The 17,682-nt window shown below is 44.4% G+C and overlaps 1 protein-coding gene across 2 annotated transcripts; it reads left to right on the top strand.

The window, feature by feature from the left end:
* The first annotated feature begins 1 nt into the window (after position 1).
* Positions 2 to 10,467, top strand: MFAP3 (microfibril associated protein 3). Of its 2 annotated transcripts, XR_012996379.1 has the most exons (4): positions 2 to 42; positions 4,512 to 4,973; positions 6,359 to 7,587; positions 8,602 to 10,467. XR_012996379.1 is itself a non-coding variant. In XM_076350443.1 (3 exons), exons 2-3 carry the CDS (start codon positions 4,694 to 4,696, stop codon positions 7,102 to 7,104), a joined length of 1,026 nt encoding a protein of 341 aa, XP_076206558.1. In that variant the 5' UTR covers positions 2 to 42; positions 4,512 to 4,693; the 3' UTR covers positions 7,105 to 10,467. The 2 variants fall into 2 exon arrangements, 1 of the variants encoding a protein (XP_076206558.1); XM_076350443.1 differs by having other exon boundaries at positions 6,359 to 10,467.
* The last annotated feature ends 7,215 nt before the right edge of the window (positions 10,468 to 17,682 follow it).

A 17,682-nucleotide genomic window follows, 5' to 3' on the forward strand; every position in this document is an offset into this window, starting at 1 on the left:
TCGGGGAAGCACGTCCGGGCAGCGGGGCCGGCGGCGGCGGAGGTGCGCGGCGGGACGGGGCGCGGGGGCGCGGGGCGGGCGGGACCGGCCACCCTCCTCCCGGTGAGAGCGGCGTACCGCTACCTCACTGCGTTACGGTGACGCCAGGTTTTACCTGGCGACGTCGGAGTCGGGGGAAACGGCGCAGCGGCGCGCAGGCCCTCCGCGGCCACCCCGCTGCTGCGGGAGGAGTCGGGGGCCCGTGTCTTACCCCGCTGTTTTGGGGTGGAAATGCTGCCGGGGGGAGGGGGGCGGTCTTCTGGCGTGACGTCAGGCCGCGTGACGTCAGGCCGGCGTGGCCCGGGTTCCCTCGGCTGCGGCGTGGGGAGCGTGGCCGTACCTCGTGTTTCCCGCTGCCCCGAGGAGCCCAGCTTGAGCGGGGTTTTTCCGCGAGAGAACGTGGGCGCGTGTGGGGCCGGGGCTGCTGGGGACAGGGTTTCCGTTCCGTGGAGGTTTGTGCCTGACGGTTTTTAGCTGACAGAGGGGAAAAAGCTTGTTTTCCCGTGCAGCCGATCCCGTGTCCTTCGTGAGTTACCCCGTGACAGGTGTCAGGCAGCCAAGGGACCGCGTACACGGCAAAACACCACGTCCCGTAAGGCCGCCGCGCGCGGGCGAGACCTGCTCTGGTCTCCTGTAGATTTGCCCCTCACGCTGGTTTTTGGGCAGCAGCCGCTCCCCCGCGGAGCCTTCGCTGGTGCCGGCGGAGGGTGAAGCCTCCCTGCGGCCTCTCCCATGCTGGGAACACCGGTAACGTCTCTCGTCAAGACCACACTGTCCGTTTTCACAAACTTCCCAGGAGTTAACGTCTTCAGGGCTCTGCCAAATGCGGCTCCCAGATTTGAAAGAGGGTCAGAGGGGCCTCGCGGGATGGTCGCAGCAGCCGTATTTCTACAAGACGTCACGCTGCGAGTAGGAAGGCGTGCTCTGTGCAAAAGCAATCCATTTAGATCTATTTAGTGTGCGTTGTTACCAATTAGGCTGTTGTAAATGCCAAAATACGTTTCCATGTTGCGTGGCAGAAGCGGCAGTCAGTTAGAGCAGTCTGTGGTCTGTCAGGTGCGTCTCGGTTTATTGCTTCGCTTTTCTCCAGGTCTGAAATGATGTTACGAGCAGTGAATGTAAAGCCATATAACTTGCAACCTCTTGGGCCCCAATTTTGCAGTGCCTTACAAATGTGTGTAGTTTTAAGTACTATCAGTACTTCCGTTGACCTCAGTGGGACTACTTACAGTGCTCTAAGTTAGACACGCATACATTTTTTCAGGATAAGAGCCAAAGATGACTCATATGAGCGTATGCATCATGGATTTTTATCTTTCCACCACTATTTGTTGTTATAACTTATGGTTTAATAAAGGTTAAATATGTGGAGCTCAACTTCAGGTTCAGTTGTAAAATAGCCAGTTTCCATTCTGCACATTTCGTCTTGCTTGGGCTTAAATGCTTTCTTGAAGAATCGTGATGTTGGCACTGTTCACGCTTTATCCCTTTTGGATGCTTTATCAGCTCCAGCAGCTGTTTTGCATAAGTGTGATGGTTGAAGAATATGGATTTTGCAAGTCATTTTATTTTTCCCAGCATTCGGCAGTGAGAGATCATTGTCTGCTTAGCAATAATGGCTTTTCCAAAAGCGAAATGTGACAAACAATTTCTAATAAATCAGACCTCGAAGAGTTTAATAGTACAATTCAATGACCCATCACCAATGTTTCATACATTATGCAAGCTCAGTGCAAATATAGCGGAGAGCATATGCAATTACTGAAGATAATTATCTTATTCTTATGAGGGAAAACGTTGCTGAGTATTTCCTGTGTTAAATAATTGACTGAGGTTCCTAATGTCATTTTAGGAGGAGTGTCACAGACACTTGGAAATCTAACAATAATTTAAAATGACAATAACACAGGCAAAGTACAGGAGGTACTGGAATTATTCTCTAATAAATCTAAAACATTATTAATTGGGAGGTTATTGTTTTGGAAGACTGGGAGTTATTCTATGCATTTGATCCGATAACAAAGAGGAGGGTTTGTCTTCACTGCAGAGCTGTCCTCAGTTGTAACTGCATCAAATGCTGTGAAGCCAAGTCCCGATGCACGCAAAAGCCATGAAGTGCAGTGGCATTTTTAACTGAAGGCAGCTGGGTCGTGGGGTGATGTATGTTGAAGATCAGTGACCACCGCGCCTCACTTGCTAGCGCAAGCTGTGGCAGGCTCTCAAGTGGCAACTCTGGCAATCCAAACGTCAGCGGTCCACAAACTGCTAGCAATCCACAGCCTGCCTTTAAGAAATCTGCACGAGGTTACCAAAATAAGCAGGTCAGTTGTCAGCAGCCTTCTGAAGGCTCTGAAACACTCTGAAAATACTAGGGGTCTAAAAAAGGAAGGTTAAAACCACTCTTCAAACAGAAGGATAGTTGTTGATCAGCAGCAACCTTAGTATTGTTTTTTATTCAGACCTGTGCAGTCGACGGGGCTGGGGTGCTCTTCTCCAGAGGCAGCAGGACGCGGTAACACTTTCCCTAAATTGTGACTGGTGGAAAACAGGAACGAAAGAGGCCTTGGTACTGTTTTTAACCGTTTAGCTGTGGGAAAGGAGCTTCTTCAGCACAACGGTATAATTGAGTTCTTAGCGCTGGTCTCATCTTAAATGAACGGACAAGAGGCGTGATAGAAAACAGAGCGGGGCCAATAAAAAAAAAAAGGAGGGTAGATGAAGGGATTGCTGTTTACGGAGAAACAGGTGGAGGGGCTGTTTTCCAGTTTCTCTTGCAGGATTCAGTGGGTGAGTTGGTTAGTCAAGCTTGAAGGAGAGTTGGACACAGCTGTTGTCTTTGCCTTCTTTGTTAAACTGGTTTTGGCAATAGCCGCAACAGAAATGGGTCAGATAACACGTTTCTCATCAGATGTCAAGTCTGGAATCTGGTTTGACCTTTGACAAATTAACTTTAACTGAAAAAAATTCCTAGTCTGGTTAGTGTGTTATCAGCAAATTTTCCCATTCTTGAATATGCTTAACTTTTCTCGGCTGAAAAGACAATTAGTACAAATCACCTGTATTTATTTATATTACATTATTTTTCATAACTGATAGGATTTCCATCTGCTTTAGGCAGTGTTAACTAGTGATTCTCGAAGGATGAGAAGTGTCTGCGTTATTTATTAAGAAAATGTATTCCTTTGTATTGTGGTATTTATGAAATTCAACACTACCAGCATTTGTTATTGGTAGAAGAAAAGATGAGAAATTTGAAGTCACACAGTCAATGGGATGAAGTGAGATGTTCTTTAAGATAACATTTTGGCTTGTGGCTTCTATACTTTGTAAATTGTTTTTTTTAGGGCTCTGGAGCAGTCTAGATGGAATCATAACTTCAGGGAATGCATATTTGATTAGAAATTTTCTTGAATCGGGCTTCCAGGAAAATTGGTTACAGATTTTCTCTTATCGGTGTCATCTCATTTTTGTTACAAGTTGGTTTTATTCTGGCTTTTAAAAAAGGAAAATCCTTGTGTGCAAAGAACATAAAATTAAAGGCTGTGTCCTAATGTCTTAAAATATCTTTTGTGCAGATTAATTTGAAGAGTGTGAATTCTATCCCTAGACAAAACAATTTTTCAAATTGCTGTGAAATATGGGGCAGCATTTGGGTAGAGAAGATGATAAACAAGATATGACCACTGAGATGTAGCAGCATAAAGTAAAAGATTTTCAACAGGAGCTTATTGTAAAACAAACAAGAAAAAAAGAGGCAGAGTTAGAAAATACAGCAGCAGCAAGAGAGATTGCAAAAAAGGAAGTATGTTTAGGCATCGGTGTCCTGGTATTCAGAAAGGGACTTCCTCTCTGTGGCTCTAGATAACTGCCAAGAGAATTTTCCCAACGCAAGAAACTATAAGCATGTTTTGTAGTATTTAGACATCTAACACCAATTGTGCCTCTAAAGTAAGTAAGTAGATGTATAAATGCTAAAAATCAGATGTGTGCGTGCTTTGGTTTTTTTCTAGATGCTAAATGAAAGACTGGCTTTAGAAAACTAGGGCTTAAAAGCACTTTGATATTGGTGGGGAGGGAGGCAGAAATTATATCCTCTTTCTTGCTTTTCTTCCTCTATTAAGAAAGCACTTTTTCTCAGTTAACAAATGCAGAATCCACTTTCTGACCCTGAAGATAGTTATGCATTTCGAGTAGTCTGAACAATTTGTTCTTTTTTTGAAACCTTTTTCCCCTTAATGACTATTATTCCTGAGATTATTTATTTGTATGGGAAGATGAACATCTAGAGGACTGAAGGTTGTGCTAATGCCTTCTTACCCTCGTTTCATTACTGTGTTCTGAGCAAAGCTCTGATTTGGAACCTCTCGGCTGACAGTTTATATTATGCTAATCGAAATCTGTTTGTAGGAAATGAAATTTGAATATGCCGTAAGCTTGCTATCATTAATAAACTTAATTCTTTTTTTTTTCAGTTGAATTTCCAGTTTCCACTTCTAATATTGATGGTCTTGAAAGTGCATTTGGATCCAAGACATTTTCTGTCACCGAACAAATCAAGAACCTCCTCTCCTATCTCAGAGCCATACAGACAGCTTAATATCGTATGACCTCATTTCTCCAAATTAAATGAAAAAAGAATTTTCTCTAGCTTTCCATGAAGCTCAGCTATTGCCTGTTAATTTTGACTGTTAGTGCTGATCTTTCAATTGGATTTACACTGGAAAATGTAGCTTTTAACGGGACAGTTGCTTTTGGGTCTTTCAATACATCACTTCATACAGTGTCTCAAGCTTTAGTAAGTTCTCCGGCACACCATGATATCATAGCCAAAGAGGGGACCAGTATTTTAATTGAATGTAAACTGAACATCAGCCAGTATGAATATATTCTTTGGTATAACTCCAGAGGACAGCTGCTTGAACAGAAAGATGAAGGTGAGCTTTCCTGCGGGTTTCTATCCTTCAGTATTCCCCTTTTATACAGTATCTGAAAACCTCTGGGATTTTATTATCAATTTCTCTTCCTATCCTCCCATTTTTACAGTTGGGAGATAAGGAGAGAGCAAGACAAAGCCCTTTGCACTCTGTCACGTGGCATGCGAATTATACCTGAGTTGTTCTGTCCTAGCCCATCCATCCAGCTATGGTGCCCCACAGAATCATTTCGTTCAAGAGGCATTGCAGTACTCAATACAGAAGAAATGAATCTGCATCCTACCAGATACTAACTGATGTTTTTATTTATTATTGCTCTGTTTTGTATTACATTTTTCCAAACACATGAATTAAACACAATTCTCCACAACTTGTGACCGTTTCCAGCTGGCAATCAGTGTTTTAATTTTGTAACAGGATTTTTTAAAGCATGGGGTAACTACTACATTCATTTTCTGCTTTATGCACCAGTGAGACCATGAAAACTAACGCAATTTGTAATGGCCAGCAATGAAATACATGCTATTTAACCCTTTTCTACAGAGGGAGAATATAGTTTCCTAGCCATTGGCTTTTATAGTTCTGTCCCTGTAGTTTTTAATTTTCAAAAAATAATGTCTTTTAGAGATGCATGTGGTTTCCTCTACTCTATTAGTATTAATGAAGGTCATTGAGCTAATTGATAGGATCTTCTCGGAGGCCGTCTTTCTGCCTTAAGTATTCAGTAACCTCTTTGTAGTTAGAATGCCATCTGGATATTAGTTCAAAGTAGAGTAATTAGAAGAATGAGTTATGAAAACAGTTTTCCCCCTAAGTTTTAAACGCATAGGAAATACTGTATAAAGCTAGCTTCTTTGATTGATTTCTTTTTATGCGGGTTTTGTGTATCAGCACTGCATGCTCAGTAGAAAACTGTGTCTCAAGAAAATCCTGTGTTCTTTTGCCAGTGGAGCCGTTTACAGACTCTGATGTTTTTCATGGGTCACTTGACTTCTGACTCTGAAGACTTTATAGGGGACAGTCTTTCACCATAGTGTTACACAGTGGGTGAGAAGCGCTAGTAAGAATTAGGTTCCCTGTCAGAAAGAGCTAGCAGTCCAAAAGCACACAAGAAACTGCAGATGAGAGAAAGCAGTAGAACCAGAGTAGCAGGTGCGCAAAATAATTTACCATTAAGCGGTAAGATTGGTACCTGGTTTATGGCTTTCTGTATCAGAAGCATGAAAAGGAAATTTCCATCCTTGGTGTACTGTTTGTATTATTATGCTAGAAATGGACTGCTTACTTCCAAGCTCTGTCTCCTGTTGATGGAGCAAACAGCATGTGTCTAGTTTACCAAGTGATTTTTGTTTCATTAGCTCAGTTTATTTCTTTTGAATCTCCAGGTGGACGGTGGAGGATTGCTGATAATTCCCTTAACATCACAAAGGTCAACTTTGCTGATCGGGGGCGATACACGTGTGCAGCTGTTAATCATAATGACACCTTGTATTACACAGTCACCCTGAGGGTTATCTTCACCTCGGGAGACATGAGTATCTACTACATGATTGTGTGCCTCGTTGCCTTTGCTATCACCCTCGTTTTAAACATAACCCGTCTGTGCATGATGAGCAGTCACCTCCGCAAAACAGAGAAGGCTATCAATGAGTTCTTCAGGACGGAAGGGGCTGAGAAGCTTCAGAAGGCTTTTGAGATAGCCAAGCGTATCCCTATCATTACATCTGCCAAAACGCTAGAGTTGGCCAAAGTCACTCAGTTTAAGACCATGGAGTTTGCTCGGTACATTGAAGAGCTTGCCAGAAGCATTCCCCTTCCACCGCTGATCCTTAACTGCAGGGCATTCATGGAGGAGATCTTTGAGGCTGTGCGAGTTGACGATCCCGATGAAGTTGGTGAGGAGGAAAAACAGACCCAAGCCTGCGGTACCCAAGCGGCGATATACCCCATCAACCCAGAGATCAAGCGCAGCGATTCACCAGCTGGGGATTCAGATGATGGGTCCATGAATGAGCAAGGTCAAGAGATAGCCGTTCAGGTGTCCATTCACCCCCAGTCAGAAGTGCAGAGCATCGACACTGTTTCTCATGACAGCTGCCAGTTCGCGCCTTCTGAGGAAGGCATCTGCTGAGTCCAGCGATCCACTGTTGTGAAAGCACAGGTGACCCCAGGATACTGTGAGAAAGGGGTCTGCAAACAAGCTGCCTCAGTCCCATATGCACAAGAGTTTTCCAAATTGCAAAGTGCCAGAACTGCTACTGGAATCTGTATTTTCTGTCAGTGTTAATCTAACTATTTCAAGTCTGTTGGAGAAGGCCATTTGGAATATTGTGCAGTGGCTTTTCTTTTTAAAGCAAGCTTGCTATTCTTAAAATATTTACAAAACAGGAATTCTTTGTCCTTGGCTCCTTGGTAGCCTCTGATACTTCTGATCTGTATTAGAAGTGGCCCAGCTGAGCAGTACAACTTGCAATAAGATCTTTTCCTTTGTGAACTCTTTCTTCCTTCACAAAGCGAGCCAGAATTCCTTTGAGTCAGCAGTGTTGTCCTGATGAATTGAGTTGTGTGCTCTTTTTGAATTGCCTCTTGGTGCGTGTAGCCCATCAGAACCATGGTGAGCTTAAACAAATCTGTTTTGTGTCATGTGCTTCTATGTTGCTATCAAAATGTACTGTACTTAGGAAAATAATAGTACCAGGATCTGCTGCTGGATTAAATGAATTGTTGTAGTTTCAAAGCAGCTTAGAGAACAACCAGGGGGTCTCAGTTTTCCATGCATCTGCAGAAAACTTGCGCGTACTCTAGTGTGTGGAGAGCGAATTGTTGTTACAAGGCTTGTCACTTAAACTTGGTGCTGATTGCCAAAGCGCCTTACCCTGGTTCTGTCTTACAGAATGGAGCAGTAACAGCACTGCCAGCACTGTCTTTCTTTTGATTTTGCTGATTTCACTCACTATAGAAAATTCAAAGTTTTATATTGTATTTGACATTGTTGTGAGAAAAGAATGACAGTAATTGCATAGTGGCGTAATTTAAAAATTAATTCGTCTACGCATCAGGTGTCTCAGGCACTTCTTTCTGAACAACGTTATAATAAAGCAGGTGAAAAGTAGTGACACTTACTCACTTTGCTCCGGCTAGTACTTTCAGAAAGCAGTGGAAGAGAGAGTGGTTAGCGGAGGGACTGGCTGAGCTGTTTGCCAGCCACTGTTTACAGGAGCGGAGTAACTCGCTGAACGTGCCCCGTCTCATCCGCTGAAGAGGGGTGGCAGAAGGGAGAGGTGCAGGTGCTGGCATACATACACACATAAGTACTTCACCAAGGATCTCCCACATGGTTTCCTCAGCTGTAGAGATCCAGCCTCGAGGAATCTTGAGTGCAGACAAGAATCTAATTTCTTCTTTCACTCTTTGGTGCTGTTTTTTTTTCTCCTTAACATTTGTAAGTTGTATCACTTAAATGGCACTTTATATCCTGTTGAGATTTAGTAGATGTAAGGCTTGTAAGCACTCCACAAATTAATTTCTTACAACTCCTGGAAGCATATTGCCATATAATTTTAACAACTTGGCAACAGGAGCACCATTTAATTTCCCACAACTCTTTTTTCTTCCCTTATTATTACAGAAATGTCAGCTGAACAAGTGATTCTGGACGGCTGCTCAGGATTCTTAAGAGGATTTGACATTACATTTACATGAGTAGAGATGGAAAACAAGCAGGCACAGTGGTAATAACAGGGTGGGGCCATCTGTTGTAGTGCATGCTCGTAACAAAGGGTCTGAACAAATTACGTTTATCATATCAGAGAATGGGAAACTGAAGCATCTATTACCATTTTAAACTACCTTCTGGGGAAAGTTCTGCTGTCAGCCACCAGTAAATGCACCCCAGTTGGCTTTGGCATGTCAGATAAGAGCGATGTTTGTCAGGAAGAAAATTGCTAGCCTTGGTTATAGTAGCGTTCTCACCGGCTTGATACCATTTCCAAGACTGTAGCAAACGTTATCTGCTTCAAGGGAATAAAGCCTGCTGTAGACACTTACAATACCTACTGCCCTCGACAGTAACGTCTTTTTAGCTTCCGTAGTTTGATGGCACTTTATGTCCAGGTGAAAAGTTTGTATAGTTTGTGTAACCTGTCTGGTTTCTTTTTGGAGTGATCAGTGTTAGAAGATACTCTTGTGGATAAATGCCTAGTTCTCTTAGAAGCCCTGCTAAGATGCTGCTGGCTTCACTTCTGTACTACAACGACCTCTGCAGGTTTGTTGCACATGCATGAGTGGAGATTTGGGGGTTTGCACCATTTTGGATGTCCTAGTTGAAAGAAGAGAAGGCCACAAGAGGGGATGATCTGTTTTAATCTCCTTTGTGCCACAGGCCATCAGGATTGTACCTGCACCTGCCTTTTTTCCCCATAAACAGCTCTCCTTGCTTCTGTGAAACTGTTGCACTATATGCAGCAGTAGCATCTTGGACACTTTACCCCAAACTACATACGCAACGTGGAGATGCAGCTACAAAATCAAAGCTCCATTTAATTGCTTCCTAAGAAGCAGTTATGCAATCATGATTGACAGATGTCTTATCAGAAGTGACAGTTTACAGGCAGCAGAATGACACTAGAGTTGTGTCAGTTGGGTGTCAGGAGAGCAGTTTCTAGATTAATTCAGTCTGTTCTTTGATTTTTATACTTTATTTACATAGCTCCGAGTTCTTACTAAGCACAGTTCCTTGGTGTCTTCGTGTGTCCTGTTGCTGCTGGAGAGGAAAGAATGGTCATGCATAAAGGTCCTCGGAAATGCAGTTGCAGCGTCACTTGCTGGATAGTAAGGCTAAGAGTTTTGCTGAATTATTACAGTATTTTGTTTGCTAAATTAATTTCATTCCTGGGAAGGAGCCTGTTCCGCAAGGATTTCAGTAAATCAGGAGTACTTATTAAATGTAGGAACTGATCCTATTCCCACTGAATTCAATTAGAGCAGATTTGAAGCTCTAGTGTGTTTTACAAACGATATTACAGGATTTTTATGCATCTGAAAGCAAGGATGATGGTGATGTTATACTGTAAATGTAATTTCCAGAGAATGAAACCTGACACTGGTTTCCAAACAACTTGTGAACTGTTCTTGTTATCCCGAGTAGATGTGTGCACTTAAATTTATTTGATGCGTCTAATTGAACATTAACATTGAAAGGTGATGTAAATGTCAGTGTTTCTCTCTTAACTTTTTGTAGGACAAGGAGAGTCTACAGTGGTTTCCTTGCTTTAAACTAAATTCTTTGACAATCACAAGGCTATTTTTCTCTTCTTTGTGACTTACTTTTATTTTAAATAATGTTAGATGTACTTGTTATCCAAGAGTACCTAAAACTAACTTTGTAGTGGTTATTTGTATTACCTGGATTGTAATGTAACTGTTTAATGTAGCCACATAGGATTTCATACTTTCATAAAATGAATTGGTAGATTTGCAGAATAAATTAAAAACAAAAGCCTTGTTTTGTTAGAGTTTTCTTTTTTATCAGTAAGGGGCGATGAGTAGCTGTCTCTCCGAGGTTAAATAGCAGCTCTATTCAACTAAGCAGGGTGTTGTTAGCCAGCCTGACGAAGGTTGCTGGGATATTCAGCCATCTGATAGACCGTTCCTGCTATGACATCTTTGGGTCTGTCATTTTTTTTATGTCTCAAAGTCCCCAGCAGCATCTGTAATAATTGTTACCAGCTGTGTAAACACATGGTTACAGACCTGAAATGGTTTCAGGAAGGCCCATTTGTTCTCCTTGATTTCACTTCTGCGAGCTAAAAGGGCGATTGTGAAGTGCAGTGACCTTCAGCCATAAGCCTGTATTTTCTGTTCTTACCTTTTTCATGGGATTGTACTATTCTATATTGTAATCACCTCTTTTTTTTTTATAATCCTTCTCAAAACCCGGTATATTTGGACACAACTTATCTCCTAAAAGGCAACACAGCGCAAATGTGGAGTATCTAAAGCCTCCAAGAGACGAAGTCTGTGTCGCTGTTATTCCAGTGAGTTGCTGAGATGGCATAAAGAAATTTCCACTCCTGCGCCAAGGGAAGGATGTGGGCTGCTCTCACTCTGCATCCCGAGAGCCGGAGGAGATGCAGGTCTGACTTTACCCTTGCTCTTTGCTAGCCAGCAGTTTATTAAATTACATGGGGAGGGAATAACATCCCCTGGAGTGCTGTGCTAAGCATACTGAGAATGGGAAGGAGGGGGCCATCCCACCTCATTTCGGTGGCCAGGCTCGGGTTCCCGATCCCTTCGCAATCAATTCAGGAATTAAACTCTGCCAGGGAATGATCCCAAGCCCCCAGGCGAGGCACTTACCTGTCACCACTGGTTGCACCGGGAAGCCATATTTCCCATGTGAGCGTCTGATGTTGCATGATAATGGATGTCTTCTGTATGGGCACGTCATGCAGCTCTGGGTGCCAGCCTGGAGCACAGAGTAAAAGTGCCCCTAGTTAAGTTTAAACTGCAATCCCCCCCACCCCAAACACCAAAAATCCAACTTGCTGAGAAACCCTCTATAATACAGTCAGTGGGGTTGTGCAAGTGTGAATGAGAGCAGACTTCACCCACATTGTTTTTAAAGAATAGTCTCTGGTTGCCAGTCTCTGCGCAAGGCAGATAATAGAATTAAAGCTGAATCTTGGGGATTTTCCCATGAGAATCAGCTGCTTAAAGGAAGAATTATTGGACGCATACTCCTCAGGCTAGGTCAATGTTCAGTCAGCATCTGCTTTCTATCTCCATGTTACGAGATATGCAGGAATGATAACGGTTCAGTTTCTTAAAGCTCCTGCAACCCGACTCTTCATGATCCTATCCACAGTGAACAAATTCATCTGCATGAATTTAAAACACTTTTCCATTTGGATAACAACAGATCGTTGAAAAGGGAGCTGCATTAATAGAATAGAATAGAATTAGAATAGAATAGAATAGAATAGAATAGAATAGAATAGAATAGAATAGAATAGAATAGAATAGAATAGTTTGGGTTGGAAGGGACCTCTAAAGGTCATCTAGTCCAACCCCCCTGCCGTGGGCAGGGACATCTTCAACTACATCAGGTTGCTCAGAGCCCCGTCCAACCCGACCTGGAATGTTTCCAGAGATGGGGCATCCACCACCTCTCTGGGCAACCTGGGCCAGTGTTTCACCACCCTCAGCATAAAAAAATGTCTTCCTTATATCTAGTCTGAATCTACCACCCTTTAGGTTAAAGCCATTCCCCCTTGTCCTGTTGCATCAGGCCCTGCTAAGAAGTCTGCCGCCATCTTTTTTATCAGCCCCCTTTAAGTACTGACAGGCTGCAATAAGGTCTCCCCGAAGCCTTCTCTTCTCTAGGCTGAACAACCCCAACTCCCTCAGCCTTTCTTCATAGCAGAGGTGTTCCATCCCCCTGATCATTTTCGTGGCCCTCTTCTGGACCCGCTCCAACAGGTCCGTGTCTTTCTTATGCTGAGGGCTCCAGAGCTGGACGCAGTGCTCCAGGTGGGGTCTCACCAGAGCAGAGGAGAGGGGCAGAATCCCCTCCCTCAACCTGCTGGCCACGCTGCTTTGGACGCAGCCCAGGATATGACTGGCCTTCTGGGCTGCGAGCGCACATTGCTGGCTCATGTCCAGCTTTTCATCCACCAGTACCCCCAAGCCCTTCTCGGCAGGGCTGCTCTCCATCCCTTCATCCCCCAGCCTGTATTGATACTGGGGGTTGCCCCGACCCAGGTGCAGGACCTTGTACTTGGCCTTGTTGAACCTCATGAGGTTCACACGGGCCCACTTCTCCAGCTTGTCCAGGTCCCTCTGGATGGCATCCCGTCTGTCTGGTGTGTCAACCACACCACTCAGCTTGGTGTCATCTGCAAACTTGCTGAGGGTGCACTCGATCCCACTGCCTATGTCATTGATGAAGATATTAAACAGTACCGGTCCCAATACGGACCCCTGCGGGACACCACTCGTCACCAATCTCCATCTGGACATTGAGCCGTTGACCACTACCCTCTGGATGCGACCATCTAACCAATTCCTCACCCACCGGACAGTCCACCCATCAAATCCATACCTCTCCAGTTTAGACAGAAGGATGTTGTGGGGGACCATGTCAAAGGCCTTACAGAGGTCCAGATAGACGACATCTGTAGCTCTTCCCATGTCCACTGATGTAGTCACTCCATCCTAGAAGGCCACTAGGTTAGTCAGGCAGGACTTGCCCTTGGTGAAGCCATGCTGGCTGTCTCGAATCACCTCCCTGTCCTCCATGGGTCTTAGCATAGCTTCCAGGAGGATCTGTTCCATGACCTTCCCAGGCACAGAGGTGAGACTGACTGGCCTGTAGTTCCCCGGGTCTTTCTTTTTTCCCTTTTTAAAAATGGGGGTTATGTTTCCCCTTTTCCAGTCAGTGGGAACTTCACCGGGCTGCCACGACTTCTCAAATACGATGGAGAGTGGCTTAGCAACTTCATCTGCCAGTTCCTTCAGGACCCGCAGATGGATCTCATTGGGTCCCATGGACTTGTGCACCTTCAGGTGCCTTAGATGGTCTTGAAGGATTAAGGATGACTGTACTGTAATTTTAGGTGTGCTCCTTAAAAAAATACAGTTTTTCTTAATGTTGCAGCACTCTCATCTTGTGAGTCAAGTCTCCTGCCAGAGACACGCAGTGAAGACACCACCATGTCATTCAACTCAGGCAAGTTACAGCTTTATCGACTTCCATTCAGCCAGGTCATTTCACACCAGCTGGATCTCTTGCCTCTTCATTTTTTTTTATTGTATAGCAGCTCATTCAGATGTCTCCAAATACTGCCAGCTTTTTTGCATGTGGAAGGGAGAATTACACCATCACTCCAAAAAAAAAATTGTTTTGCTAGATGTTCAAATATCAAAAAAGTCCAAAAAGCTGGAAACTTGCACTTTATCCCTGGTAAGACAGTGCCTATTCTTTGGTCACGCCTGGCTGCCAATGATCGTAATAATACTGAGCAATTAGGCCTCTCATTTTCATTAGGCTAATTAATTGTTTGTACAGTGCCCTGAATATGGAATCATTTTCCTTTGGAAAGAATGAAAGGATTAGAATGGCTTCATCCCAAGATGCTCAGAATGTATTTTATTTATTTTATGGGAGAAAAATTCTCTCACGCCCCAAATGCAAACCATATACTTGAGCGTTAATGCCTGCGCTGGGACGTTTACATCAGCAGAGATGCGCGCAGATTATACATATGTCCATCCATCTGCCTCCACGATCCATATGGTATCTGGGGTTTCTGCTGCATGTCAATGAGTCCGCAAAGAGGCTGGAGTTGTCGTCGCGTGTCTGCTGCCGGGTCTGTATGTCAGCCCTTGTCAGATGCTGGAAGAGTGATGAACACATCCCCTCGGAGATCAGCTGTCCACGGCACAGACGTGTGCCGAAGGCAGCACCGCCATAATTATGAGCGCTGTATTGTGATAGCGCTCAGAGGGCAGAGCACTGGGGTGGATAAATGTACTGAAGACTGTCTCAAGAGGTTTATACTTTAAGTAAATCAAAGGCAAGTGAAATCAGGGCTAGGATGTCATGAAGAAGGGTTCCCAGTGGATACAGTATTGCAGAGGCTACTGCTAGCTCAGGTTTTTTTATTTTTGTCCTATTCAGCGCCTCTTGGTGCTACCATATTATTAAATATATATTTCATGTTAAATCATTCCAAGTGTAATACAAGTTTGCAGAAAGCCATTTCAGGGGATGATCAGGGGATGTACTCAGCCTTAAGTTTAAGGGAGAGGCTGCCATCACACAAACTTCCAGTAACGTAGTTGCTGATAGCTAACTGGAGTTCCCCTTGCCGTTCCTTCTCTCTGCCTCTGGCATAAGGCCTGTTATGGGCCATCTGCAACAGATGAAAGTGAAAATTGTGTCCTGTGCTACTTTCTCTTCCTCTAAAGATCAGGGCGCTGAGAACAGCCCTGGGTTAGAAGGGAGTATGAGAAGCCACCCAGGACATGCTCTCAGCCACAGATGTCCATCCCATCTTAGAAACAGCCACTGGCAGAGATGTCACATCTCCCAGGCAATGTTACGCTGCTAAACTATCCTGACTACTGGAAAGATTTCCCTAATATCTGCCCACAAGCATCTCTGAATTCATCACCCATCTCGTCCTATCCGTGCCTACTGCTGCTACATCTGCAGCCCAAATCAGGGCCACGCCAAACACGCAGGAAAGGAACCGGGTGGTGACATAAAGCAGGGCCGTACTTGGCTTTATGTGCCTGCTGGGTCTGATGAGGTCATTCTGCGTTCAGGCTAAGCCTGCAGAATTTAATTGAAAGTCGAACTCCTTTTGTTTATTTAATGCCTGGATGTCTATCTGAGTGTTGTTTCTTGGGCTTTGGACCTTCCTGCTGTCTAACTGTGCTGGGTCATGCAAATGTCCCTGACATTAGTGCTGGCAGCCGACAGTCCCTGCCCCTATTCATGTCAAATGACTAAATCCAGTATTTTGGGTGCAGCATTCTTGCGATAGCTTTGTACGTATATGTGGTAGGAGATGGAAAGCAGCTACCGCAAAGAACACGAGCGTGTCCCACCATTATCTCAAGAGCTTTTCAGCATTTCTCTTACTTTCCCTCTTTGGTGCCTTCTCTTCACTTTCCTTCATTGTAAATATTCTGGGTATCTTGCCTGGTCAATGGGACAATCCCAAGTTTTCATTTGTCTGTCATTTTTTTCTTTTGTGAGTTTTTCTCAAGCTTAACTCTCCTAAATAAAGACTAGGGAGGAAGACAATGGACCGGAACAGACATGAAGGAGTTTGGACAACTGTCCTAAATTAGAGGACGGGTTTGCTTTGGAAATCCTATATGCATCACACTCTGTTATGGAGAGTTGGCTTTAACAGCAAATCTCTTGCAGCAGGGTGTCACTTCACTTCCATACATTACTTGAAATGCTTTATTAATTTGATGACCTCATAGGCTCTCAGAAAAAGCCATTTATCAGTGTTTTGAGGAAAGAGAACTTCTCTGAGCTAAAGGGACTGTTTTGTTGCTCAGATTTATTGCTTGGCTGACTTAATTCACCATTCAAACATGATGATTTTTAGCTGCTGGGCAGTGGCCCTTTCAGTGTTGAAACTAATTAACTGCTAGAACTCTTCCTAGTAAGGCTGTTTTCTTACTGTTGGGGTTTTTTTTTAATCCACAGTAATAAAGCAAACACAATCCTTGAAACACAGGTTGCATGGATACGGTATCAGCGCAGACACAGCACCGTGTTGAATGCCTTAGTGTTACAAAGAAAGTAAGGCTGCCGGCTGTCCCTGCTGTCGACGTGACACTATACAAACATAAGATGAGAAAAGTGACAACATCTGAAGACAGAAGAATGGAGGGACGCCAGAATCTTGACAAAGTGAGAGCTCAGAGAATAGCAAGAGAGGTCTCTGATACACAGCTAGGGATCCACAGCCATCAGAGATCTGAGCTATGGACCTTGCTGGCGGGTCGAAGTCAATGGCTATGCAACTGGGCAGTCCTTGCACCTCTCTCCCCTTTCTTCATCCCCGCCACTGCTGTTGCAGCCTGTACTTCTGAAAGAGCTGTGTACTTCATAGCTCGGATAGATCATAAGGACTGCAGTGCCTGCTGTCAGGACCTTGTCAAAACCTTGCGTGGGAGGAGAAGGAAGGGAAAGGGGGGGTCACTGGTTGTCAGCATGCATCCGGCTGCAGGAAGTTAAGCTACTGGTTGTTATCTCAGCAGGGGATTCTGCTCATCAAAATATTTTCTGGGAAAAGTTTATAACCCCAGCAATATTTCACAGTAATGTCTAAAGAAGGCATAAACAGGTCTAGAAGCTCAAGCGCAGATAAATTCAGTGTCTGTTGTACTCCTCCCTACAGTGTTTTTGTAAAGCGCTGCTGCCCTGCTCCTTGCTCCGAGTCCGTAGGTGCGAATGAAATATAAATCACAGCTGTTAACTGAAAGCAGGGAATCCCTCGCTGGCTCCAGCAAGCTCCCCATCTGTCTTTGTCCCTGACAGTTTGATTACCTTTATCATCATCTTTAAATGCAGAGCTGCAAATACCATTAGTGGTCATAAAGAACAGCAATTCTTTCTGACATGCCTCAACTACAGCATCCTCCTCAACTGGCAGCAAGGAGCACAGGCCAGCCGTCTTTCCCCTGAGAGTTTGGGCTGGGAGTCTCAGCCTCGGCTATCAGTTCACCTCCGTCCGAATGTCTTCTTCCCTGCATTTCATTTCAGATGTCTCCAGGATTTCCAGCCTTCTTCTGAAGCTTCACGGTCTAGCTGCTCATCCCTGGAGCACAGGAGTATAGAGGAGCATCCCTGGGTGTGTGATCAAGGAAATCTTATGTCACCCGACTTGCTCTGAACACAGGGGAAGTGCAGAGGACCAGCTGCATCTGGGAGAGAAGAGACCTCTGCTTCCCATGGGTGCTGGTGGAGCTCACCTGGCATTGGCCAGCTAGGGGGGATCATGAAGTTTTCTGTCTGCTAATTCTCTAGGAGAATTTAGAGGACAGTTGGTGAAGGTTTGTCATGGAGGGGGATTGAGTAAGAGAAAACAGAATTGGTGGTCAGGAGAGTCCAAAATAGCATCTTGGGATATGTTGTACACATCAGCTGCCCCATCTCCCAGCTCTCAGCCAGAGCATGTTC

This window comes from Aptenodytes patagonicus, chromosome 12, assembly GCF_965638725.1.
Source record: "Aptenodytes patagonicus chromosome 12, bAptPat1.pri.cur, whole genome shotgun sequence".
NCBI classification, from domain to species: Eukaryota; Metazoa; Chordata; class Aves; order Sphenisciformes; family Spheniscidae; genus Aptenodytes; species Aptenodytes patagonicus.

Coding starts and splice junctions, on each gene's coding strand:
- MFAP3 (XM_076350443.1), top strand. CDS start 4,694: ATGAAGCTCAGCTATTGCCTGTTAATTTTGACTGTTAGTGCTGATCTT. Junction 4,974..6,358: donor GCTTGAACAGAAAGATGAAG/GTGAGCTTTCCT, acceptor TTGAATCTCCAG/GTGGACGGTGGAGGATTGCT.